The sequence below is a fragment of the Mesoplodon bidens genome (assembly GCF_964165515.1).
Source record: "Mesoplodon bidens genome assembly, chromosome: 14".
Taxonomy (NCBI): domain Eukaryota; kingdom Metazoa; phylum Chordata; class Mammalia; order Artiodactyla; family Ziphiidae; genus Mesoplodon; species Mesoplodon bidens.
In genome coordinates this window covers 80,894,006-80,919,375 of record NC_138170.1, presented here as the reverse complement: position 1 = coordinate 80,919,375, position 25,370 = coordinate 80,894,006, and the positions used below count along the sequence as shown (strand labels likewise).

Here is a 25,370-nt window from a genome sequence, read left to right as displayed (position 1 = left end):
CATTAATTAGAGATGGTGTGGGAGGAAGTGAGGAAGAGGGATGAGGAGGTGAGGGTCCCAGTGAGAAAAGCGAGTGAAGGGGTGAAGCAGGCCTCCTGCCGGAGCAGAGGCTGTGGGTTGAGGAAGAGTCGGAGCGGTCCGGGGACCCCACGTTCGGTGCTCTCCCTCCGTGCTTACCTGGAGCCATTTAGTAGGCCAGTCTTACCTCTCTCCTCCCTCCTGCGTGCACACAGCTAAGTGGAATATTAGGACCCGAGGGCATCCCTGGAAGAGGGCCCAGGAACCGTCTAGTCCAGCCTGTCTCACAGAGAAGGAAAGGGTGGCCCAGAGAGACACCAGCCTGCTTGCCAGGCTTCCCTGCTTCCGCGGCACGGCTGGCGGAGGACTCCCCTGGTGGGGGAATTGTCTCCCTCTAAGTTGAAGGAACGATATCTTTTCTGACTTGGATCTGAGCCTTCCCAGTCCTGACCAGAGTGTCCATTCTGGAGCCAAATCCCTGTAACTTCCCCAGTGTGAGGAACCCCAGGCAGGCACCCGCTTTTCCTCCCAAGACTGTTTCTTCTCGGCTAGGTGCTAAATTTAGGGCGGCCAGTGGCTGGGGACCGGGCCTCTGGGGACGGTGACGGGAGACTGTGCTGCTGGTACCTCCCCTCCCTGCACTGAGGCCTGGGTGCATCCACCCCAGACAGCAGGAACAGAGGACATCCTTCGGCCTGGGCCCTATGAGGTTGGCTCTGGGGACCCAACCTGAGGCTCCTTCTGTGGTGAATGAATGTGTTTCCTTGGAGGGGCATGAGAAATAGAGCCCCAATTCCCTAGCGTGATGCTGGAAACTTCCGGAATCTGGCCCCAACCAACCTTTTGAACTCGCTCATTCCCCACTCTTTCTACTTAAGAACTCGTACCCTGGCTGCATGGGGTACAGCTCAGTGGCCTCCCCATCCTGTCTCTATGCCCTGGTCACACATCCAGGCCCTTGAAGGGCTCTCACCACCCACCTTCTATACCTGCCCTTCAGAGCTTAGCTCAGGTGTCACCTCCTCCCTGTAGGAGGGCTCCCTCCTTGTGACACTCAGGTGTCAGGCTTTGTCCCGCGGCCATTTGTGTCTGTCGGGCCTATGAAATTCCTGGGAGCAGGGCCGTCATCATGTTTTCTGGGAGCACAGATACTCCGCAGAGCCTGGCCCAGAGGGCGCAATAGATGCTGGTGGAGTGTGGTTGCACCGTTAAGGGCACAGCTGGAGCATCGGAGGTCCTGTGCCTCACGCCTGCTCCGGGGAGAGCTGGAATCAGTTTTAAGAAACTGCTTCTGAAACTACAAGGAGTGTTTACCCAGGGCTTGGGGGCTGTCACTCAGTGGTTTGCAGCAGAAGTGCTGACCCTGCAGGACGGGGCTGGGGTAGGGTGGGGGAGGGAGTTAGGAAATGTGCAGGATCCTTTTTTTGGTTGTCCCAGCTCAGGGTCCGGATGTGCAGTGCCTGCAGGAAGTGGGCTATCTGATGAAGACGTGTCTCCCCCAAAGTGCCAAATAGGGTCCCCCTCCCCACTACCAGGACACATGGCCAGAAATAGACGGTCCACAGGGGCAGCTCCTGGTGACATCATTTTGGCAGAGGTCATGAGCTTAGGGTCCACGTAGAGACGGTTACTGTTAGCATCCCAGAGGGAGAAAATACCTGTAGATCTTCCATCCTTAGCACTGAGGCCCAATCCCATCACCCTCCCTGCTTTGGTAGTTTAATGTGGTTTTTAGAGGATCTGGCATCTCAGTCCTTGTGGGAGCTCTTCTACCGGCTCTTGAGGACAGATATTCGGGCAGGTGAAGATATGATTCTAAATGGAACAAACACAGCAGAAGCTGCCTCAGAGGTTGAGGGGATCAGAGGAGACCACCTGCTGGAAAGCTCTTTGCAAACAAAGAACTTCACGTTTTTAACATTTTATTCACTCCATTTCATTCATTTTCAATCGGTCTAAAGAAGAGGTGAAAATAACTTTGGATTACCTTTCAAAGACTCTAAAGCCATGATTCTCAAACTGCAGTGCGCCTCAGCATAACCAGGGTGCTTGCGAACGAAGTGTTTTCTTTCACTTCCAGAGCTCTGCTTCTGTAGGCTGAGGGGTGTCCAGGAGCAGACGCTCTGAACAAGCTCCCACTGGTTCTGTCCAGCTTTGTCTCAGGCCAGACTTGGAGAAACATTGCTCTAAACCGGTGGTTCTCAACCCTGGTGCGGTTTAGAATCCCAGGAGCTCTTGGGTCATCAGAAGGCAGCTGGACATGCTGGGGTTCTGGTTTCCTTGGGATGGGGCTGCATCTGGGAATAGAGAGTTTTAAAATTTAAACTTTAATGTGTCATGGTTGAACGCGGAGCTCTAAATGTAGGGGACATTTTCTGTTGGATGGGTCCCCAAAAATATGGTACCCAATTCTTGATACTTTGAATAATCCAAGAACGGATCATGAGTCATGCTCATGCTGTTCCCTGCCGTGGGCCGGGATGACTCATTAACAGCAGTGGGTACCAGCTTCTGCTCCCCATCATTTTGTTAGTCTGAAATTAGCTTTCAAGGCCGGGGGTGGGGAGAGGTGCACAGGTGGATCGGTACTGCCCCCAAGTGGCGGTAAGTTGAACGCAGCTGCAGCTTGTCTAAAGAAACATGTATTAATTTACTGGAATGTGTAGCTGATGATGGTGCTGTGGGTCTCGGTGGCTATCATTTATTGGACCCAGACTCTGTGCTTTACATATATTCTCTTTAGTCCTGATCAAACCACCTTTCAGGGTAGGTTTTATTATCCCCCTGTAAAGATGAAGGAGGTAATGCTCAGAGAGCTAAAGCTTAGACACTTGCACAGCTTTGGAATAAAACATTTACGAAGCTCGATGGGATATTTCCTTAAGCCTAGGTACTTCACTAGATGCTAAAATCCACTGTGAAACTGTGATTTAAAAAACTACAAGTAAGTGTGCTCCACTTCAGGGGAACGTTGTATTGAAGCTCATCCCTGGTGGCAGCCTAATCCATGCTCTGAATGTGGTCTAGGTATCTTATCAAACTCTGGGCCCCCCAAGAAACGCCACAAAGGATGGTCTCCAGAATCTCCATCAGCTGCGGATGGTGGCTGCCCCCAGGGTGGTGGGAACAGAGCTAAGTATGGTAAGTGACGAAATCCTTGCCCCAAGTCCAAGGCTTGGGTCCTAGCGGTGGTGGTGCTGCTGGTGGTGTGTGTGTGTGCGTTTACATGTGCTTTTGTGTGTATTGGTGAGAAAGTTCTAGGGAGGCAGACTTGGGTATAACAAAAGATTCGCTTTCTCGCACATTAGACTTGCTTAACAAAGCCCAGCATCCACGTACAGTATTGACTTCTCTGATCCTAGAGGAATTTTTTAAAAGGCTTGCCTGTCACTTGGCAGGGCTATTGAGAGGAGGAGACTCGGTTGTTTGGTGGGGAAGGGGGACCCAGTGACCTTTAAGATGCTTTTGACCTCAGGAATCTGTGATTCCCGGACTTGGATGCTCCCATAAGCAGGGAACTGGTCAAGTTGTAGCAGATGTGTTGGCCAGCCTGACGTCAGGTCTGCCGGAGGTGGATGCTTTGTCTGACGTGTCTTCCTAATGCTCTTGGCGTGTCCCTAGAGAGCACAGGAGTGACCTGCATGCCCCAGGTTGGCTTGGTGGGACCGGCTTCAGTCACCTTTCCCATTGTGGCCTCCGGAGAACCAGTGTCCGTTCCCGACAACTTGCTGAAAATATGCAAGGCCAAGCCAGTGATCTTTAAAGGCAAGTACAGCAGTGTGACGAGTGTGGAAGTCGGGGAGCCCAGGGAATGCATGAGAAACAGGCAACACGATACGTCCTCCCAGTCTGACTCCACACCAAGGGGTCCTCCTGGGAAAACTCTAAAATCCTTTCCGGGGCAATGAGAGAACCAAGCAGACTGGTCACTGGGGTAGCCCCTGATCAGGTGCCAGAGTTCCAGAGCTTGTCACCGTTTTCTACGATGAGCCCAAGTGAGACGATCCTGTCCCATGATGACCATTTGCTTGTTCATTTGTTCCTTCAATCAGTCCCTCTCTCAGCCTCACTTGGCTCCTGCCATGGCACCAGGCCCAGGGCTGAGCACCGTGGGTGAGAGATGGGTCGTCAGCCCCTTGCCGATTTGTCAGGCCCCCGGTCTGGCGGGTTGTCCTGTGACCACTAGTATTTTTGGGCCATGAAATCTGACTTTGGGCAAAGATAGCCATGGTCACCAGGCAGAAGCATGAAACAAGACCAGATTTGACCTGTATTTTGTGGGCTTATGTACGTGGTTGGAGGTCAACTTGTGGCTCAACTAAGGAAATTCCTTCCTAATGAAGTGGGAGCCCTTGAAACGTGAGGATTCGGCAGGGCTTGTTTGTTGATGGTGCTGGCCAGTACCGTGGGCTGGCACGGACTCACACACACACACACACACTCACACATTCAAGTTCTTCTTAAATAAGGGCAGACTGTGGGTTTTTTTTTCATTTATTTTATTTTTTATTTTTTCTGTTATTATTAGATGGCATAAACTTTTAAAAAAATTTTATAGGAGTCTAGTTGATTTACAATGTTGTGTTAGTTTTAGGTGTACAGCAAAGTGAATCAGTTGTACATATACACATATCCAGTCTTTTTTAGATTCTTCTCTCATATAGGTCATTACAGAGCATTGAGTAGAGTGAACACTATTTGGTATCATGTTTGTAGTAGAGGAGAGAAGGTGGTAGGAAAGTGGGGAGGGATCTTACTCTTAATTACGAAATAGGAGAGATACTCCTTTCTTTATCCCCCCCCCCAAATGGACAGGATATTCAGGAAGAAGGGTGTAGGTCTGGGTTTTGAACTGGGCGTGAGACTCGTTGCAGCGAACGGGGGCTGCTCTTCATTGCGGTGCGCAGGCTTCTCATTGCAGTGGCTTCTTTTGTTGTAGAGCATGGGCTCTAGGCATGCGGGCTTCAGTAGTTGTGGCTCGCAGGCTCTAGAGCGCAGGCTCAGTAGTTGTGGCGCACGGGTTTAGTCGCTCTGCGGCATGTGGGATCTTCCTGGCCCAGGGCTTGTCCCCTGCATTGGCAGGCGGATTCTTAACCACTGCACCACCAGGGAAGCCCCTCAGATTCCCTTTTATCTGGGCCTCGTTGTAGCTTCTCTGTGCCTCTTTCATGACAAATTTCACATCCTTCTTTTAATGGTAATTCTTTACGTTGCCTCTTATAAACCATAATGTTTGTGAACAATGCTACCCAAATTGTGGTCCCTGGACCAGCAAAGCCAGCATCACCTGGGACCTCAGTAGAGGTGTGAATTCCCAGGCCCATCCCAGAATCCGAATCAGAAGCTCTGTGGTGGGGCCCAGCAGCCTGTGTTTTAGGAAGCCTTTCAGGGGATGCTCATGCACCCTCAGGTCTGGGAATCAATTTCCTGGAGGACATGAACTGTGTCCCAGTCCCCAGATCTTCCCCCAGAGCCGAGTGTGAGGCCTGTACATAGCACATGGCAGGCATCTACTAAGTGTGTGTTTGGTGAATAGGTGGAGACCTTCTGAGCACAAGATGCCACACCCACGCTGAACCACATTTGATCATCTCAGCAACCACACAAGGGCTCGATTTTCTCCACCCCATTCTACAAAGGTGGAGACTGAGGCTTAGGGAAGTTAAGCTTCTCGTGGAGGGTCACATAGTTAATAAATGGTGCAGAGGCGATTCGGAACTGGCCTGGGTTGTCCCCCATCTAAGAGTTGCCATCAGAATTAATCCTGTAATGTTCGCTAAAGCATTTGTCAAGTTCTGTCAGTATTCGGAGTCTCTGGTCTGTACAGTGATTTATTTTCCTAACTTAGCTTGTCAGAGAGTTCTAGGACACTGGGAGGCAGAATCCAACATGGGGAGCTGGGGAGACTCGGGCTGGCGCAGGCCTGGCAAAGATCTGGTAGGCATTGTCCGCGTGAAATTTCTAGAGTCAGAGCCAAAGGAGCAGCACAGGCGATGGCTGTTCAGCTTTGGCAGTTCCCTCTGGGCCTGAGCTTGCTTGGCTGTAAAATATGGGATTGGACTAAATGAACAAGCAAATGCTACAGCCCCTGTCTGTTCTCAGAGCAGGTGCACAAATCGGCAAGGGCTGGGAGTTCAAGATTTCCTTGGAAAGGAGCACTTGAGTTACCCCAGGTGCAACTGGCCTGCCTGTTTTCACTCCCTCTCATTCAGAGACCGCCCACATGTGGGGACCACACCTTGTGCCCGAGGCCAGGGGCCAAGCGGGTGCTCTTTCTCCTCCCCCAGGCCACGGGCACTTCCCCTACCTCTGTGGGAACCTGAACGATGTCGTCGTGAGCCCTCTCCTGTACACATGCTACCAGAACTCCCAGTCCATCTCCAGAGCATATGGACAGTATGGGGCCTCCACGATACAGCCCATCTCAGAGGAGATGCAGCTCCTGCTGACCGTCTACTATCTCGTCCAGCTGGGTGAGTCTCCCTCCTATTTTGTGGGAACCACTGGTGGAATAATCGCTAAAGGCGGGAACCGCACAAGCCTTGATCACTGACCCTCCCTTGGAACCCTTGTGAAGACCGCCTCTGCTATCCGGTCACTGCAGTGGTCTCCACCCCGAGGGGCTGGGGAGGCCTTAAAGTAGGTCAAAGTCTACAGTGAGAATTCAAAAATGATTTCCCTGCCCTTCTAGGCGCAGAGATACAGCAGGAAGAAAACAATGGCTTTGCCCTCAAGGAGATTGTATCCTAGTGGGAGAGAGAAACAGTAAACAAGTGGAAAAGAAGCAGAGGGAGGTGGGGTATGTGATTGTGCGGTTGTTTCAGGTTGTCAGAAAAGGCCTCTGGGAGGAGATGGCGTTTGGGTTGAGACCCGAGTGATGAGAAGGATCCAGCCTTAGGAAGATCTGAGGGAGGCAGGGGTGGGCGGCAGGCGGGGCTGGAGCATGGAGCCCCAGGTCAGTGGGAGCCAGGGCGGCTGCAGAGTGAGAGCATGACAGTGAGGGTAGGGCCTCAGGCTAAGGTCAAGGGTTCATATTTTAGACACATTGAGAAACAATTTGTATTTGTCTGCTCAGGCTACCATAACAAAATACTACAGACTGAGTGCTTAAGCCTCAGAAATGTATCTTCTCACAGTTCTGGAGGCTGGAAATCCAAGATGAGGGTGGCCACAAGGTTGGGTTCTAGTGAGGTCTCTCTTCCTGGCTTGTAGACGGCTGCCTTCTCACTGTATCCTCCTCTGGGCATGTGTGTGGGGACAGAGGGTGGGCTCTGGTGTCGCTTCCTCTTCTTATAGTGCCACCAGTCCTACTGGCTTAGGGCCCCACCCTTCTGACCTCACTTAGCTACTTCTTTAAAGGCCCTATCACTAAATAAGTTGTATTGGGGGTTAATACTTCAACATACGAATTTGAGGGGGACACAATTCAGTCCATAGCACCACCGCAATGTTTTGGGCAGGGGACAGATAAGATCTGACTTTCATTTCAAGAAGATCACATGGGCTGCCATGTGTGGCCAGATGGTGCAGTTGTCCCAGTGAAGGCAGGTGGTGGCTTGGACCACTAACAGCCACAGGGGAGAGATTCTGAAGGTCAGGATGGTGGGCTGTCTGTCTGAGGGACGTGAGGGAAAGATTTCACTTGCATTTTGGCCTGAGCAACCAGGTGAGCCATGGCGCTGGAGGATGAGCAAAAGTCCTGTCTTGGCAGTTTCAAGTTTGAGCTGCTGGTGGGGCAGCCAAGTGGGCCGAGTCAAGGATTTGGATGTGCAGGTCTTGAGCCCCAGGGAGACATTGCAGCTATAGGTATAAATTTAGGAAACACGGGCTCAGTGATGATCTATATTAAAGCTGTGAGGCTGGATGAGAGACTGGGAGGGGTGGTGGATGGAGGAAAGTGCTAAGGTTTGAGCCCTGGGACACTCAGTATTCAGAGACCCGGGGGAGATGGAGATGGAGCAGGTAGGGAGGAACCCTCGAGGGTGCTGCTTAGGACTGTCCGGAATCTGGGAAAATGTGCATGTGTTTCTCTTTCTCACTCTTACAATCCACATCCAATCCATCAGTAAGCCCGGTTTCATCCTGAATCCAACCTTGCCCACCTTCTCCATCAACACCTCCTTTGCCCAGGGTACCACTCTTGCTCAAGCTTAGACAGCTCAAGGCTGCACAGCTGGTGGAGCTGGGTGAGGACATGTCTTCTAAATCGAAGCGTGGTGCTCTTTCCTCCAGCTCACCCAAATATGAAATTTTGACACATCAACCAGAAAATACCCGTAGGGAAGAAAACATTGAAGGTACTAAATCTCACTAGTCATCAAAGAGATACAAAATTAACACATTAAACAAGTGATGCTTTTCTCAACTAAACTGACGATAACAACCCAAATGATGCTGTCCAGTGGAGCTAAGGGTGCAGTAGAACCAGTGTTATCGTGTGTCCTTAGTGTCCTGGTACGCTGAGACATTTAAACCATCTGGAGACTGTCTGATGATATGTATTAGTTGGCTCTGTAAGCCCAATTTAGAGCATTTAGGCTAAGGAATGTCCTATATGTAAAGCTGTGTATTGCAGAAGTATTTATAAATGTGCTTATCTGGAAGCAGTACAGGGGTCAACAGTAGATCAGCATTGCTCAGTCCGTGGTGGTGCCCCCACGTTAACAGTGCCCATTAATAGTGCTGTTTATGAAGGCCGTAAACATCATGCAAGCATGGTTGTGGCATGATGGTGAGGGAAGTAGACACGCCTTGAAGTCATAGGCCCGCAATTATTATAACGATGTAAAACCTGCACGTGGAAAAAAAAAAAAGATGGAGAGGGGCTTCCCTGGTGGCGCAATGGTTGAGAGTCCGCCTGCCAATGCAGGGGACACGGGTTCGTGCCCCGGTCCGGGAAGATCCCACATGCTGCGGAGCGGCTGGGCCCGTGCACCTGCTGGTCTGGCTCCCCCGTGCACCTGCTGGTCTGTGGTTTAATGACTCAGCAGCCATGGCTGCTGAGCCTGCGCATCCGGAGCCTGTGCTCCGCAACGGGAGAGGCCACAACAGTGAGAGGCCTGCGTACCGCAAAAAAAAAAAAAAAAAGATGGAGAAACATACAAAGATCGTAGTGGTCCTGTTAGGACGGTGAGTTGAGGGCTGCTTTTATCACCTCCCTCTGTTTCCCAGCTGTCTCGCATACCATTTAACGTTAATCATTTAGGTTGTGTTATTTGCGAGTTCGTTTACACGCATTTCCCCAGCACGGCCCGGTTATATTGGTGTGAAGCTGCCGCGTGGGGCAGGTGCTGAAGCCCCTTCCTCCCGCCTTGTCGTTGCCAGCGGCGGACCAGGTGCCCCTGATGGAGGACCTGGAGCAGATCTTCCTGCGCTCCTGGCGGGAGTCGCACCTGACGGAGATCCGGCAGTACCAGCAGGCGCCACCGCAGCCCGTCCTGCCAGCGCCTGGGGCCGTGGCGCCCGTCACCTCGGCGCAGCTGCCCTGGCTGGCCGGCCTGGCCGCCAGCTCCTGCAACGACAGCGTGCACATCATCGAGTGCACGTACTCCCTGGCCGAGGGCCTCTCCGAGATGTTCCGCCTGCTCATCGAAGGCAAGCTGGCCAAGACCAACTACGTGGTGATCATCCATGCCTGCCGGAGCGCCGCCATCGACTCCTGCATCGCTGTCACCGGTGAGGCCGGGCCCCACTGCTGGGCTGCTGGGAGAGCAGTCTGGTGATGCCCAGAAGCCCTCCTTTGCCGTTGCCCGCTTTTGCCTCTAGTGGCCCCGGGTTTGCAGCTGCGCGGGTTAGTAACAGCCGTTAGTGCACAGTAGCCCCTGGTGTGCCCTGAAGAGTGCGCTTCGGGAAAAATTCCATTCCTCCTGGCATAGGAGGTGAGCCGTTCCCGATTCTCTAGAGAGACTGGGGGCAGGTTTGGATCTGGATAAATGCAGGGAAAACCTGGCTCCCCCGTGCACCTGCTGGTCTGTGGTTTAATGACTCTGGCCCTCAGCTTCTTCAACTACCTAATGGAGATGAAAAAAAAAAATAATGGTCTTCTTGTGTTGTGTGGGTTGATGAACCAGTTAGCTAATTAATTATAAAAACATCTATTGAAGCCCTACTATGTGCAGTCACTGTTCTGGGGGCTGGGGACACAGGAGTGATGTCCCTGCTTTCCTGGAGCGTGTGTTCTGGTGGGGAGACAGACAGCACACAGCGCAGAATGTCCCGGGGGTGGGGGAGGGATGGAGCATTGCAGTAACTGTGCAGCATCCCAGTGATCTCTTGGCATCCCTTCATCTTAAACACCTGTGTTTTTAATAAATTCTTTACATTGATTTCAGTGATATCTTTAGTAATAAACCTCGAGCCCCTGCTGTGTCAGGCACTGGGCTGAGGATTTTATAAAAACTGTCTTGTTTTATCCTCACAATAGTCCTGTGAAGTAGATGGTACTTTTAGCCACGAATTCCAGATGAGGAAACTGGGTCAGCCTAGGTTACACAGCTAGTTAAGTGGGGAGAGAGTCAGGTTCCAAAGCCCATATTTGGGGATTTCCCTCTTATTATCCCAACTACTAAACTGGGCCGAGGCGGGTGTGTACCCTTTATTCATTTCACCAGCAGGAAGCCCTGCTCTTAGCCAGGCGTGGTGCTGGGCTTGCGGGATGGAGGGAGAAAGAGATTCAGGCACAGACCCTGCCATCGAGGAGCTCACGTGCTAATTCTAAGCGGAGGGCCCAGTCCAAACTGTTGTTTGTTTTCCAGGAAAATACCAAGCCCGGATTCTTTCTGAGAGCCTTCTCACCCCTGCCGAGTACCAGAAAGAAGTCAATTATGAGCTGGTTACAGGGAAAGTGGACTCTCTGGGAGCCTTTTTTAGCACCCTCTGTCCAGGTAGGCTTGTAGTGAGACAGGTGAAAATTCATAAATTGATGAGAAAGACACAAAGGGCAAGGTCGTCTCAGGGGATGGAGCCCATCCCCCGTGACCTGCTGCGGCTGGCCTGGATTTACATGTGTGGGCGGCCCTTCCATCTGTGGGGTCTCTGGCTGGCTGTTTCCTGCTCTGGCTGTGGGTTCTCTAGGTGGCGGCTTTGTGGTTTCTGTCCTTTGGGGGCACACAAGGGCCTTGTGCCTGGTTCTCCGTACCTCTCCGGCTCTGTCCATCACCCTCCTGCCTCCCGCTCTGTGTTGCTTAAAGCTTCTCCCTGGAGAAGTGTATTCTCTGTGCCTCATTCTGTGTGCCCTATGCCTTGAGTGCCCGTCTCCCTTCTTCTCCTGGCCACTCACCCTACAAGACTCACCCCATTTCCTCCCAGAAACCCTTGCTGGCCCCTCCTTCTCCAAGACGTGCTCTGACCCCTACCTACCTCCTGACCTTTGGCATCTTGCTCTTCTTTGTTTCTGTCCTGGCACCTTCTGGGTCATAATGTAATTTTCTTTAGCACATCTGCCTTCCTGGGCTGTGGGCTCCTTGACAGGATGGGCCACCCTATCTCTGGTGCCCCAGGCCCAGGACAGTGCCTGATACATAGGGGATGTTCCATAGCTGCTTGCCGAGTTTCCCTGAGACGGAAAACCCATTTCTGTTATTCTCTCTGTTTTGGGCAGAGGGCGACATTGATATTTTGCTGGACAAATTTCATCAGGAAAATCAAGGCCAGATTTCTTCCTCACTTACTGCCTCCTCTGTCACCAAATCAGCATCCCTAGATGTCGGCGGGACACCGGTATGCACAAGTGAGTGATGCCGGGGCGCTGGTGGCCAAGCTCTGGGCTGGTGGGGCAGCATCCAGGGCCCCCAGGGGCTGCAAGGAAGCAAAGTTAGAGGCACCTCCAGCGGGCAGGGCATCTCCTTAGAATCGAGTAGACCTAATATCTAATTTTAATTTTAGTCTTTGATGATAACAGTCTCATTTTACCCTGAAATGTACATCTGTACAGTTTTCCTGAGATGGCACGTTTCTCTGTTGATTTCCAGTTTATCGATGCATTGTCGAAATACTTTATTCATTCTAAGCTCCTGAAGGGCTGTGATGGTCTCCTCCTCTTCCAGAGAACCTGTAACCTCTTCCAAAATCTAATCTCAGCATCAGCTTCCCTGGGATGCCGTCCTTGTCCCCTCCAGGTGGAGTAGGTCACAGCCTCTGTGCTCCCCGAGTGCTGTTCATCCTTTTATTTTTAAATTAGGAAAAGGGTGTGAAATGACCATCACGGTGGGTAGCCCGGAGCAGGCACTCAATGAATATCGGTGTTTTCCCCATTCCCTCATCACTTTGTGTGCTAGACGGGGGCCCCCTGCTTGATTCCCTAGCAGAGGTCCAGGGCTGTAGCCATCTGCTGGCGTGCACCTCACCTTGATGGGGGCTCTGGTTCCAGGTTACCATCTGGAGCCTCACCGCATCCGGCCCTTCCAGCTGGCCGTGGCCCAGAAGCTCCTCTCCCACGTGTGTTCAATCGCAGATTCCAGCACCCAAAATCTGGACTTAGGATCCTTTGAGAAGGTGGACTTTCTGATTTGTATTCCACCCTCAGAAGTGACCTACCAGCAGACCCTGTTCCACGTCTGGCATTCAGGTACGGGCCTTTCAGGGGCAAGTGTGATGTCTGTGTGGAGAAGCTTTGATCTGTTTGTGTTCAGATTTGGATTCTAACACCATCTTTACTTCTGAAGTAGAGGGTGCCGTATTAACACCCCGGTTTCATAGCTCGTGAAAATGATGCCCAGAGGAAGCGACTTGTCCACTATTTTATAATCTGTTAAAGGTGGAACATGAGTTGGGTGTTCCCTCTCTCCCACTCAAGTCAGTGAAGTATGTCCCGATATCTGGCTTCGACTTAATGTATTCTCCCTGTGCTTTCAAGGGGATTAAACACGAACCACACAGAGAGTCAGTGTCTTCACTCGGAGGGTTCACTCTGAGTGCTCTAATCCAAGGCCTGGGGGCATTCAGGCTGGAGATGATTTTGGTGGGTGAGAGGGGACCTTTCCCTTTCTTTCAGTCACCCATGCTGGGATCAGCTGCTTCACGAAGGCAGCTTTGCTGTGCCCCTGGGTGGGCTGTGTACATACCACGCTGGGGAGCCGGCCCACCTCCAGGCCCTGCTCCTGCAGGCAGTGACACGCCAGTCGTTTGCACGGGAATCAGCCTCCCTGACTCACATGTACCTCCTGCATCCCTGTAGCCTCCAGTCCCAGCAAGGAGCCTGCCATATGGGAGATGCTCCTCGAGTGTCTGTTGCTGAGTGAAAAACTCATGACCATGTTTGGAGTTGCTGATGTATTTTCACCGTGTTGCAGGGGTTTTGCTGGAGCTTGGCTTGGAAAAGGAGCACGTGACCAAGCAGAGGGTCGAGCAGTATGTTTTGAAGCTGGATGCCGAGGCGCAGACAAAGTTCAAGTCCTTTCTGCAAAACTCCTTTCAGAATCCACACACGCTCTTCGTCCTCATCCACGACCACGCCCACTGGGATCTCGTGAGGTTAGACTGGCTTTGGCACGTGGCAGGGCTGGCATTTCCCTCCTTTGAATGACTATGTATGGATAATACTGTGGGTATAAGTGTTAAAAAGATGAATGGTGTTGGGGGCTTGGCATTTGTAGGCGGATGCTGCGGGAGTATTTCAGACCTTAGGGCCGGAAGTTACCCAAGGGATCATCTAGTGCAGCCTCTGGAAGGTACCATTATGGAAACGAGAGAAGGGAAGCACCTCGCTCAGTGTCGCAGGCTGGGGTGGGGGAGGGGGGGTATCGGTGGCAGAGCAGCAGGTGCCGGGGGGGATCCTGATGGGAGTAGCTCCGCCCGGGCCCCTTCCTGATGGAGCCCCATTGGCTCTGGACACCACGGGTCACAGCTGGTGCCCTTCCCGGGGGAGATTTTACTTTCTCAATTCAAATGAACAGAAATCTAGATGAATTTCAGATGGTGTCAAGCCTGGAGTCTGGCAGGATTCCTGGGTGTTTACCAGGATTGGTCATCTCCATGAGACTGGCCTTGGGGTTGTGTGTTTAAACACTGCCGCTGACGTGGATGAGGAGGGAAAGAAGATTGTGGGTCGGGTATCGGAGGAAGGCTTTGATTTAGCGCAGGGCCAGACGCTCAGGACTGGCCAGAGCCTTAAGGGGTGCCCAGTTAAAGGGTTTACATTCTCGCGTCCATGTATGGGCGTGGGGGAATTTGAACATTCTGAAGTATATACAAAGCTAAATTGTACATATTCATTTGCTGGGTAGGTTTCTCAGAGTGGCTACCTGCCACCCGAAAGGTGAAGCACTGATTTTTTCCCGTCCCCCTAGACTTACAGACAAGAATGCTGAGACCACTGATCCACTGAGAAAGGCTGAGACGCACTTGTCTCCTCGGCCCCTTGTCCAAGATGCTTCCCATTCCTGATCCTATACTTTAAAATTTAGTACAGAATTTACCATGTTATGTCCTCTTTGGGTCATTTCAAGATCAGTAGGACTGTTGTAGAAAAGGATTTAAGGAGGCAGGTGTACAGTCAGATGGGGCCGAGGGAGAAAAGGCGAGACTCATCGACAACTCCTGGGTGAGCATTCCGGTGCTAGAGAAGCGGGTGGACCCTGACGGGTACCTGCAGTGCAGTCATACTTTAAAATTTCATTTTGCGAGTCATGGGCAGAGCCCTAAGCTTCGATTGTTGCCAGCGTTGGGAGGCTCGCTGTCAACTGACCCAACTGCTTGATTGTGGTCAAATAATGGGACAGTGCTCGCCCTTCCACTTATCATTTCTTCTCCCTCTTTTGCTCTCTCAGTAGCGCTGTTCATGACCTCTACTCCCAGAGTGACCCGTCCGTGGGGTTGGTGGACAGATTGCTCAACTGCAAGGAGGTGAAGGAGGCCCCCAACATCGTGATGCTCCACGTGACCTCCTTCCCGTACGCACTGCAGACCCAGCACACGCTCATCAGTCCTTACAACGAGATACACTGGCCGGCCTCCTACAGTAATGTGAGTGTCCCAGGCTGCTGGGCCCACTGTAGCAATGACCTTGCGTTGGGAGAGATCCTGTTCGCTAAAGACCTGACTGACTAGCCCAGTTGAGGGTCAGTGGGTTCCAGCTCCTTGGATCTTTGATTCTACCCAGGGTTAGATTTAAACCCTTCTTGGTCTTTGGAAACCTTCCTGTGTGCATTTGTTGGCTCCCTGTCTTAGAGCATGTAATGCAACACAGTTGGTTTACTGTTTCTCTGGCGACTGAAGCTCTCTGAGCAGCGTTCTGAACACCTGCTCTCCTGGTGTGGGACGTACAGCCCTCTAGGGCTGTGGGGATTTGGACTCCACTTGGGGTGACTCTAAGTTTGTCTAGAAGCCCTGGAAATGTTCCTGTCTTTCCTACCCCTGCCTCCTTCAGCAGCGAGGTTCAAAATCTCCTTCCTCAAACTGAACACATGTCCACAAACCCTGCTGAGTTTTATTTCAGCTTATCACCTGCCATTTTCGCATCAAAATAGAAGACAGCAGTCATTCTGGTAATTTGAGAAATCTGGTGGTTGGATTCCACCTAATTATACAAGCAATAAGTAGACATCAAGTTGCGGACTTTTTTGGAGTGTCTTGGAATCATCCGAGGAACTTCTAAAGGTGCTGATGCTTGGCTTCCTTCCGGCCAATTCAGAATCAGAGGTAGCAACGGCATTTGTTTTTATGTAGCGCTTACCATGAGCCAGGCAGGCACTGTTTTAAGTGCTTTATCATGTGAACTCAGATAAGACACAGGTGCTAGGATGATTTCCGATTTACAAATGGGGAAAATGAGGCAGAGGGGAGGGGTTAAGCCACTTGCCTAAAGCCATGCAGCTACAAGGTTCTGGAGCCGGGATATGACCCAGTCCAGCAAAATCCACGGCCCTCATGTTTAACCACTGTGCTACTTGAGGGTGAAGTTCATGCCTTTGTAATTTTAGCATCCTCCCACAACTTTGCTGTGCTCTGACGTTGGATAAGCTCTGATGCTAGTTTGGGAGGAATTTTATATCAGTGTGGGTAAAATTGGTTGGATAAATGCATTTCCTTCTGCTGATTTAATAGCAGCTGAATGCAAGACAGTTGATTTGTCTATTCCTAAAACCAGCTAAAATTGTTGGAAAGAAGCAATTTTAACAAAGGAAGTTGTGTGTTTAAAAAAAAAAAGAGGCTGATTTTCTTCTTGGCAAAGGCACTGGGGTCAACTGAACGGAAAGGTCTTGACTGATGGGGAGGCGCCGGCCCTTACGCGTGAAGTGCTCTGTGCTCTGGGGCCGCAGAGGAAAGACGGTTGTAAAACGTCATCCAGGGGATCGCAGAGTCAGCACAGTTCAGATCAAGATGCCTGTCCAGGTCGTCTGTGCGCCCGGCACGTGACCCTTTCAGTCCCCACAAAGGCAATGTTTGCGTGACCGATGCGCTTCTGTTTTAGGGAGTGGACTTGTATCCTGAGAATAAGAAGTATTTCGGGCTGTCCGAGTTCATCGAATCCACCCTCTCAGGACACAGCCTCCCCTTGCTGAGATACGACAGCTCCTTTGAGGCCATGGTCACCGCTTTGGGAAAAAGGTACCCGTCTCTTTTGAAGTTACTAAAAATGCTCCGTAGTCAAGGTCAAGGTGAGGAATGTGCAGCCAGGGAATTCCAGGGAGGGAGCCACCTCTCTCCCTTCCTGGTGACTCAGTCCCTCCGCTAAAGGGATCCTGGTTTATTTCTCGTCTTGCATTTTGGGCCGGTGATGTTGTTCCAGAAAATTTCAGAGATGAGAATGGGCAGAAATATGCTAGAATGTGGGATTGCATGTCTGAGACGCAAGGGAGGGCAAGAAAATGGGAGGTAAGATAGCAAAAGGTGTAAAGGAAGAGAGAGTGGCGGTCAGTTGGCTTTGTCTTTATTTCCTTTGCATCTCACCTACTGTGTGCTTATTTTGTGCCAGTCACTGTCCTTACCTTCATTATGTTATTTAGTCCTCCCGACCTCTCTGAGCCAGTTGCTATTATTATTCCCATTTTACAAATAGACTGAGACTCAGGGAGACCCCATGACTTTCTCAGGCCACACATCTAGCAAGTGACAGAACTGGGTGTGAACCCGGAGTCAGTGCTACCTTTTCAACCCTGTCACAGCAGACCCCTGAGGGGTGGATATCAGCACTGCCATTTTACAGATGAGGGAACTGAGGCTCAGGGGGGTTAAGTGCCGACATCCACACAGTTTATACGTGGAAAAGCCAGGCCAAGTTTTACAGACTGTCTAATACAAAACAAAATGAATGGCTCTGCCGCCAATTGTGGGCGTAGAACTGAGCTCTGCCGTCTCCCCTCATGGCACCTCATTTGTCTCACTTGCTGACAAAGGGATTGAATTAGACGTGTACTTCCCAAGCTGTGTTCCAGGCTATACTGCTGGATGCTAATAGTTGTTATGTCACGAGGGGTTCCATGGTCATGTGTGTTTGATAAACCTTACATTTAACAAAGGATTCTTCTCCCAATGAGAGTTCTCAAAGCCTTCAATATGCCATGTGTGCTATAAATCTCCAAGAGACGGCTAGAGCGTGCAGCATCTCCACTGTCTCGGGGGATTAGTGTTCCCCACAGCACCCTTTGGGGAACTAAATCCCTTTCAGCTCTGATGCTGATGGGTTTAATCAGGCCACTTCTCCAACTCGTGGATCGTCAGCCGAGCTCTCATATCCTTGCTGAGGGAAGACACCCTCCAAGATTTTACACTAAGGCTGTGAGAACTGACCTTTGTCCTGCCTCTGCTTCTCTGCCTGGCTCCCCAGCTTCTCCTCGTGCCGCAAACATGTGCTGAGTGCTTAGTGATCTGTAGACGCTGGGCCCGTATTTTCCATTTATTGCCTAATATAATCCTCACAATGGCACAGTGAGATAGGAGACGCTGTTATTCCCCCATTTGACAGAGAAAGAAACAAAGACTTGGGTTACGTCACTTGCCCAGTGTCATGTGGGGGTTTTGTAGTGAAGCCAGACCAAATCCTGGTCAGTTAAGCCCAAAACAGTAGACCTACTAAACTGTACGGAGCGAGCTCTCACAGCTGGTAGAAGGCCAGAGCGATCATGGCACCAGACATCCTGGCTCTACTCTTTATTAGTTTTAACTTTAGGCAAATCATTGAACCTGCCCGAACAGTCTCCTTTCAGGTGTTATTGTACCACTTCCTGGGTAAGATTCTTACAGTCGTATGTTTCCATTTCTCTCCTCCTAGGCTTTGTGCTTTTGTAACCATACATTGTACTTATATATGTTATAAACTCCCCAATAAATCACATTTGCTTTAGGCAGTCGATTATCTTTTAAAGATATTTCAATAAGAATATTTTTTAAAACCTCCTTCTTTATTTATGCACATAGTTAATACTTCCAGTGCTCTTCATTCCTTTGTGTAGATCCAGATTTTTATCTGGCATCATTTTCCTTCTGTCCAAAGGACTGGCTTTAACATTTCTTGGAGGGAAGGTCTGCTGGTGATGAATTCTTTCAGCTTTTATGTGTCTTTAAAAGTCTTTATTTTGCCTCATTTTTGAAAGATGCTTTCCCTGGGTATAAAATTTAGGTTGACTTTCCATTCAAAGTATTAAAGATGTTGCTCTGTCTTCTGACACACATTGTTTCAAGCCAGAAGTCTGCCGTCATCATCACCTTTGTTTCTCTCTGTGTAATGACCTCTCTTCCCCACCACTCCCTCCCAACCCCGGCTACTTCAAAATGGTTTAAATTTATCACTGAGTTTAAGCAATTTGATTAAGACAGGCCTTGGTGTGGTTTTCTTCATGTTTCTTGAGTTAATTGAATGTTCATCAAATACGAAAAAATTATAGTCATTATTTCCTCAAAAATTTGTTTCTACATCTTTCCTTTCACCTTTTAGAGTAATCCAATTGTACGTATATTAGCCAACTTGAAGTTGTTCCATAGCTCCCCGATGCTATAGTCATTATTTTCTGTTTCCCTCTGTTTCATTTTAGATCATTTCTATTGCTATGTTTTCAAGTTTACTAGTGTTTTTTTTCCTGCTGTCAGTCACATCCAGTTTATTTATATTTATATTTTTATTTCTCACAAAAGCAAAATAGTTGTATAACAAGGTTCCTAAGAGAAGAAGAAAGGCAATTTCAGGTAGCACATACATGAATGTACACACTGACAAATTGATAATAAGTTGTTACTTGTGTTTGTTTATTAATCAGGACTGTTCCTTGCAAGTGACTGAAACCCAACTTGAACTACTTTAGGAAAGGGAGAGGAATGCACTGACTCATGAAATAAAAGGAGAGGTTGAATAAATAAACCACAGAGCCAGGTGCAGCTGGTTTCAGGAACAACTTAAGTTAGGTATTAAACACTGCCAAGACTGTGTTGTCTTGTCTTTGGTATTTGTCTCTGTGTTAGCTTTATTGTATCTCATCACACACTGGTTTCTTCCATGTGCTGACAACATCATCCCTAGCTGCTGCTGAACTTCATATTCTCCAGCTTCTAGAAGGGGACTGATTCTTATGAATAGTTTGAAGAATCCCAAGAAAAGACTGATGACCCATCCTGGGTCAGGTAGCCATTCGTGAACTGATCCATTGTAGCTGGCAGGGCCGGGCCAAATACCAAGATGGTAGCTCCCATGAGAATTCAGGATTCAGTTTCTTTTCTGTCTCAGACATTTTAGTTTTCATCTCTAGAATCTGAGTCTTTTTTACGTTTCCAGTTAAAATGCTCAATTTTTCCTGTATCTTCTTAAACATATGGAATATAGTTATAATAATTGTTTTAATGTTCTTCTCTACTAATACTGTCATCTGTGTTGTTTCTGGGTCAGTTTCTATTGGTTGATTTCCCCCCCTCCTTTTTATGGGTTGTCTTTTTCTGCTTCTTTACATATCTGGTAATTTTTGAGAGGATGCCAGACATTGTGAGTTTTACCTCGTTGGGTGCTGGATATATTTGTATTCCTGTAAATCTTCTTAAGCTTTGTTCTGAGATACAGTTAAGTTACTTGGAAACAGTTTAATTCTTTCAGGTCTTGCTTTTAAACTTTGTTAGGCAGGACCAGAGCAGTTTTTAGTCTAGAGCTAATTTTGTTCACTACTGAAGTGAAACCCTCTAAGTCCTCTACAATATTTCATGAATTTTGATGTCTTCCACACTGGTGATGGGAACAGGAACTATTCCAAGCCCTATGTGAGTTTGAAGCATTGTTCCCTCTAATCCTTTTGGATGGTCCTTTTCTTGGCTTTGGGTAGTTTTCTCACATATATGCGCTGATCACTACTTAGCTGAGGACTTGAGTGGGACCCTCTGCGGCTCTCCTGAGTTCTCTATCTGTGCAGTTCTCTCCTCTTTGGTAATTTCCCCCATGAACTCTGGCTACCTTGGTTTCCCTGGACTCCAGATCTTTCCTCAACTCAGGGAGACACTGGGGCTTGCCTGGGTTCCTCCTTCCTGAGCCATCCTGGGAACGCTTTCCAGGTAGAAACTGGAGGCTCACCTAATTTCTTGCCCATTTCGAAGGATCACTGTCTTTCATTGCTCAGTGTCTTGAAACACTGTTGTTTCATAGATTCATCCAGATTTTTAGTTATTTCTGGTGGAAACATAAATCTGGTCCCTGTTACTCTGTCTTGTCCAGAAGCAGAAGTCTCTGCTTGTCCTTTGAGCAGAGGTGAAAGCAGATGTTGGAGATGGGGAGAAGAGTGTGCTTCTCCCTCAGTGACAACTTGCTCTTCTTACCTTGCTCAAGGTGACAAGGGGCCACCACAGCTGGGGCAGTGCTGTAGAGAGTGGAGACAATGCATTTCCCACTCTGCTCTGTTTCTTCCTGGGCGCTACTTGGCCCGTGCACCAGGGGCAGGGTAAAGCAGTGCTTGGGCCACTGGTCCCCTTTGTGCCAGAGCCTGCAGACTCTTAATGCCTTCCCAAGACAGCACTGGTATTGGCAAGTTGGCCAGGCCAACTCTTCAGTTCACAGAAGCCATAAAGTAGTTGAGTGCCAAGGAGAAAGAATGAACAAAAGTATAACGATGGGCAGGAGAGGATATCAGAGATGCTGTTGGAAGGTGAGCTGGCTGCCCTGATAGAACTCACAGGGTAACATGGCCGTGGGAAGGTTCCTATCGTTGTAGGTCAAGAAACTACTTTATCTTTGCTCCAAAAAGCCACTGAGTCAGGGGACTCATGCCATCTAAATAAACTGCCAAGAGCATTGTCTATAAACGGAACATCAATTTGTCTATTCCTACTGAGAAACACAGAGTGACATACCGTGACTTGGGTTTTTCTGGTGGTGTTCTGGGGTCTGTCTCTGGCACAGGGGTCAGAGCTGCTCTGGCAGTGCACGTAGTTGTGGGAGGGGTCTCCCCCTTCATGGGACCACAGCTTCTGAAACAAAAACTAGGATTCTTGGTTTGACTGGCTGCGTTTGGATGTGTAATTCATCTGTCAAATTAAAATCGCATTAGTTACATTTCTAATAACTCACTGTACATGAAATGAATGATAGGCCTTTAGGATGGTCCCCCAAATCTGGGGTAAGTGGTAGCTGCACTTACATACTGATTACTGACGGTTCTCCTATTGCCACTGGGAACCTGGGGCAAATTACCTAACTCATGGAAACATAAATTAAGCTGATGATGGGCATTTATTTTACTCATTCATCTAGTCATTGAACAGATCTTTATTGAGCAGCTAGTATGAGCCAGCAGCAACAGCAAAACTTTGCTTCTGTTTCTCAGCTGGAAATGATAAAGCAGTTTGTGACTTGACTTCTAGGGAAGACTTCAATTTCAGGTTGTAAACAACCAGCTTCCAAAGGCAACACCACTTGTTTGTGATCCAGGAGTTGCCTGTGCCCGAGACGGCAGGTGTCTGGGTTACTTGTTTGCCCCGGGAAGGCCTTTCTCTCTCGGAGCTCTCCCGGCATCCCTGGGGGTTGCAGCCCTGGGTCACAACATGCTCTCTCTGTTCCTTGCAGGTTCCCCCGCCTGCACAGCGCGGTGATCAGGACCTTTGTTCTCGTGCAGCACTACACGGCCGCGATGATGGCCGTGAGCGGCCTCTCTCAGATGAAGAACTACACGTCGGTGGAGACGCTGGAGATCACGCAGAACCTCATCAACTCCCCGAAGCAGTGCCCCTGCGGCCACGGGCTCATGGTCCTGCTGCGGGTGCCCTGCTCCCCGCTGGCGGCCGTGGCCTACGAACGGCTGGCCCACGTGCGGGCGCGGCTGGCCCTGGAGGAGCACTTTGAGATCATCCTGGGCAACCCCAGCTCTGGCATCACCATCGGGAAGCACTTCTTGAAGCAGCTCAAGGTGGGACAGGAGTGGGGATAGACTCCCGGGAGGGCGGTGGGGCGGGACCACCAGGGGGAGGGGAGGAGAGGGAGTGGGGTGGCGACCAACTCCTTAAGGTCCCATCCCCGTCCATAGGTCCATCGTGGCCTCTGCATACTGGGCCACCCCTCCAGCTGCCTCTCTTGCCATGTCCCTACCTGCAGCTTTCAGTCCAGCTGTACCACATTACTTATAAAAGCTGCATCCTGCCGAAACACACTGTCTTGCTCTTTCAAACTTCTGGGTTATAGCTTGATTTTATTTCTTTCTGGGGATTCATTTCTTCTTGTTGTTTATTTAGCTGATGCCTATCAATCTGCAGAATTCAACTCAGTGTCTCTTTTTGTTTTTAATTCTTATTTATTTATTTATTTTTGGCTGCGTTGGGTCTTCATTGCTGTGCACGGGCTTTCCCTAGTTGCAGTGAGCAGGGGCTACTCTTCGTTGCGGTGCATGGGCTTCTTATTGCGGTGGCTTCTCTTGTTGCGGAGCATGGGCTCTAGGCACGCAGGCTTCAGTAGTTGTGGCTCACGGGCTCAGTAGTTGTGGCACATGGGCTCGGTAGTTGTGGCTCACGGGCTCAGTAGTTGTGGCGTGCGGGCTCAGTAGTTGTGACTTGTGGGCTCTAGAGTGCAGGCTCAGTAGTTGTGGCACACGGACTGAGTTGCTCCACGGCATGTGGGATCTTCCCGGACCAGGGCTCGAACCCGTGTCCCCTGCCTTGGCAGGTGGATTCTTAACCACTGGGCCCCAGGGAAGTCCCCAGCGTCTTTTCTTCTTTCAGGAAGCTGCCCTTCCCCCTACTTGTCCCCCCGTCCCCCCCAACCTGGGGCAGGTTCTGCTTTCCCTGCCTGTCATCTGGCTCCTCCCCCAGCAGAGGAGGGCAAGGACAGCCCCACACATCTCAGCCCCCCAGACTAGCCCAGTGCCTGGACCATAATCGCCTTTCACTAAACGTACAGGTGACGGAGGATGCAAAAGGGTTAGGGTAAGAATACTGAGAGGATAATTGGGAAGGCACTGTGAAGGCACAGCCCCACAATGGAGAGAACATAGTACCAAATGTTAGACAGTTGAGGATCTATACTGTCTCGCAAAGAATCAGTCAGTCAGTCGGCAGATATTTCCTGGACAGCTGATAAATGCTAGGCAGTGTTCTGTGTGGCTGGGAGTCCTGTGGTGAAGCCAGTGGTATGCTTATTTGCCGTTTAAATTTGATAAAAATCCAGCGAGGCATTGCAAGGGCTTTAAATCAGCAGAAGGACATCACGGTTCCCTTGGAGCTGGGCTGGTTGGAAAGTAAGAAGTCTTACGGCTTTCTTTTTAATTACCTGCAGATGTGGCAGAAAATTGAGGATGCGGAGTGGAGGCCTCAGACATACTTGGAGTTGGAGGGCCTGCCTTGCATCCTGATCTTCAGTGGGATGGACCCACATGGCGAGTCCTTACCAAGGTGAGTGGGGAGGGACTGTGCACCTAGGCGTCTCTGAGGAGCCAGTTGCCCGGGCTCGCCGCTGCGGGCTTTGCCAGGTCAAGCTTCCCCTGCCCGACTCTTGGGAATGCATTCACATCAAAGCCATCATAGATGTGTATCTTTATGGTGACCGTTTTCCAGCAAATGTCAGTGAAATGCGTCTGAGGCCTGGGCAGCTTTTCCTAATTCTCAGACAGGCACCCCCCGGACTCGTGGTGGTGGATGTGGGGACTCTTGCCGGGCTCCATGGGTGGAGGCCCTGTAGCTGATGAGGTTTACAGAGATTAAGCCAGTGCGCCGCATGGCGGACTCCAGGGCCACCCGGCTTCTTGCCATTTGGCCACACGACACTTAGGCGAGGGCCACCTCGCGCCGCATACTCACGGCCCGGGTAAAAGTGTCCGCACAGGGTTCAACCTCAGTTGTTGCCGTGTCACGGATCAAGTCTTCTATTCCTCAACTCCATAAGGACTAAGACAATGTCTTAGTCTGTCTTCACGTTGAGCAAGCATTTACTTTTTGTATCAGGCACTGGGCTAGACTTTTAATCTAGCATTTGCACCTTACGACCATAGTATTACTACCCTGTTTTATAGATGAGCAATGAAAGGTCATTTGCTTTAGTAAAAGCCTAACTGCAACCCCCATCTGCCTCTCTCCAAGCCCTTTGCTATTTCCCCTGCACAGCTCCGAGCCCTGCCCCAGCCTGCCCTCTGTGCCCCCTCCTCCACGTATGTTGTGACTCATTGGCATGTCTTCCCAGGCAGACTCTTGTTTCCAGTATGGCGATGACTTGATCACCATCCTCTCCCTTGCATGGGACATAGTCTTGGGCACATTTTAAATGTTGATGGAATAATCAAATATCCACTTATTACATATATTTCTCCCAACAGTGCACGTAGGTGGTTATTAAATATTCATGGCCATCTTTCATTTGAAAAAAATCTGAGCCTCCAAGAAGTTGCCCAGCTTGTCGAGGGTCTATCGCCAGGAAGTGGCATGGCTGGGGTTCAAGCCTCATTTTTGTCTGACCTGAAAGTCAGGGTTCTTTTGATTCCAAGCAGCAGGGGGCTAAATCCACGGCAGGGGCCCCCAGAGACTTGCAGTCAAACAGACTTTGTTGCTCAGGGGTCCCAGTGATGCTGTTTGCTTCTCCGTTTGCATGAGTCCTAGGGGCCTAATGAGGAAGGCAGGGTGCCGGTCCCCAGCGCGAGCGGTAGCTCCGCTGTAGAAGGCAGTCGATAGAGCCCTTCTTCCGTTTCCTCCCAGGTCTCTGCGGTACTGTGACCTGCGGCTCATAAACTCCTCCTGCCTGGTGAGGACGGCACTGGAGCAGGAGCTGGGCCTGGCTGCTTACTTCGTGAGCAGCGAGCCTCCCCTGGAGAAGCGGGCCCGGAGTGAGGCCTTGGAGAGTGACGCTGAAAAGCTGAGCAGCACAGACAACGAGGATGAGGAACTGGTGACGGAAGGTGCGGAGGCCGGGCTGGGCACCTGTCCCGCACACAGCGTGGCCTTGGGCCCATCAGCTGGTCAGCGGCTCCCTTTGA

The 25,370-nt window shown here is 50.2% G+C and overlaps 1 protein-coding gene across 5 annotated transcripts in view; it reads left to right on the top strand.

Moving 5' to 3' along the window:
• The window catches only part of GREB1 (growth regulating estrogen receptor binding 1), a gene marked incomplete at its 5' end in the record, with an annotated part of 68,994 nt that overhangs the window by 17,886 nt on the left and 25,738 nt on the right, over positions 1 to 25,370 (top strand). For 3 of the 5 annotated variants that reach the window (XM_081254193.1, XM_081254192.1, XM_081254191.1), the window contains 13 exons: positions 3,046 to 3,159; positions 3,640 to 3,795; positions 6,306 to 6,491; positions 9,343 to 9,693; positions 10,773 to 10,901; positions 11,618 to 11,746; positions 12,386 to 12,583; positions 13,308 to 13,488; positions 14,784 to 14,979; positions 16,427 to 16,563; positions 21,986 to 22,325; positions 23,684 to 23,799; positions 25,093 to 25,292. In XM_081254193.1, the coding sequence (XP_081110319.1) occupies positions 3,046 to 3,159; positions 3,640 to 3,795; positions 6,306 to 6,491; positions 9,343 to 9,693; positions 10,773 to 10,901; positions 11,618 to 11,746; positions 12,386 to 12,583; positions 13,308 to 13,488; positions 14,784 to 14,979; positions 16,427 to 16,563; positions 21,986 to 22,325; positions 23,684 to 23,799; positions 25,093 to 25,292 (2,433 nt within the window). The remainder of the gene's footprint in view (positions 1 to 3,045; positions 3,160 to 3,639; positions 3,796 to 6,305; positions 6,492 to 9,342; positions 9,694 to 10,772; positions 10,902 to 11,617; positions 11,747 to 12,385; positions 12,584 to 13,307; positions 13,489 to 14,783; positions 14,980 to 16,426; positions 16,564 to 21,985; positions 22,326 to 23,683; positions 23,800 to 25,092; positions 25,293 to 25,370) is intronic. The other 2 variants (XM_081254195.1, XM_081254194.1) reach the window with 2 other exon arrangements.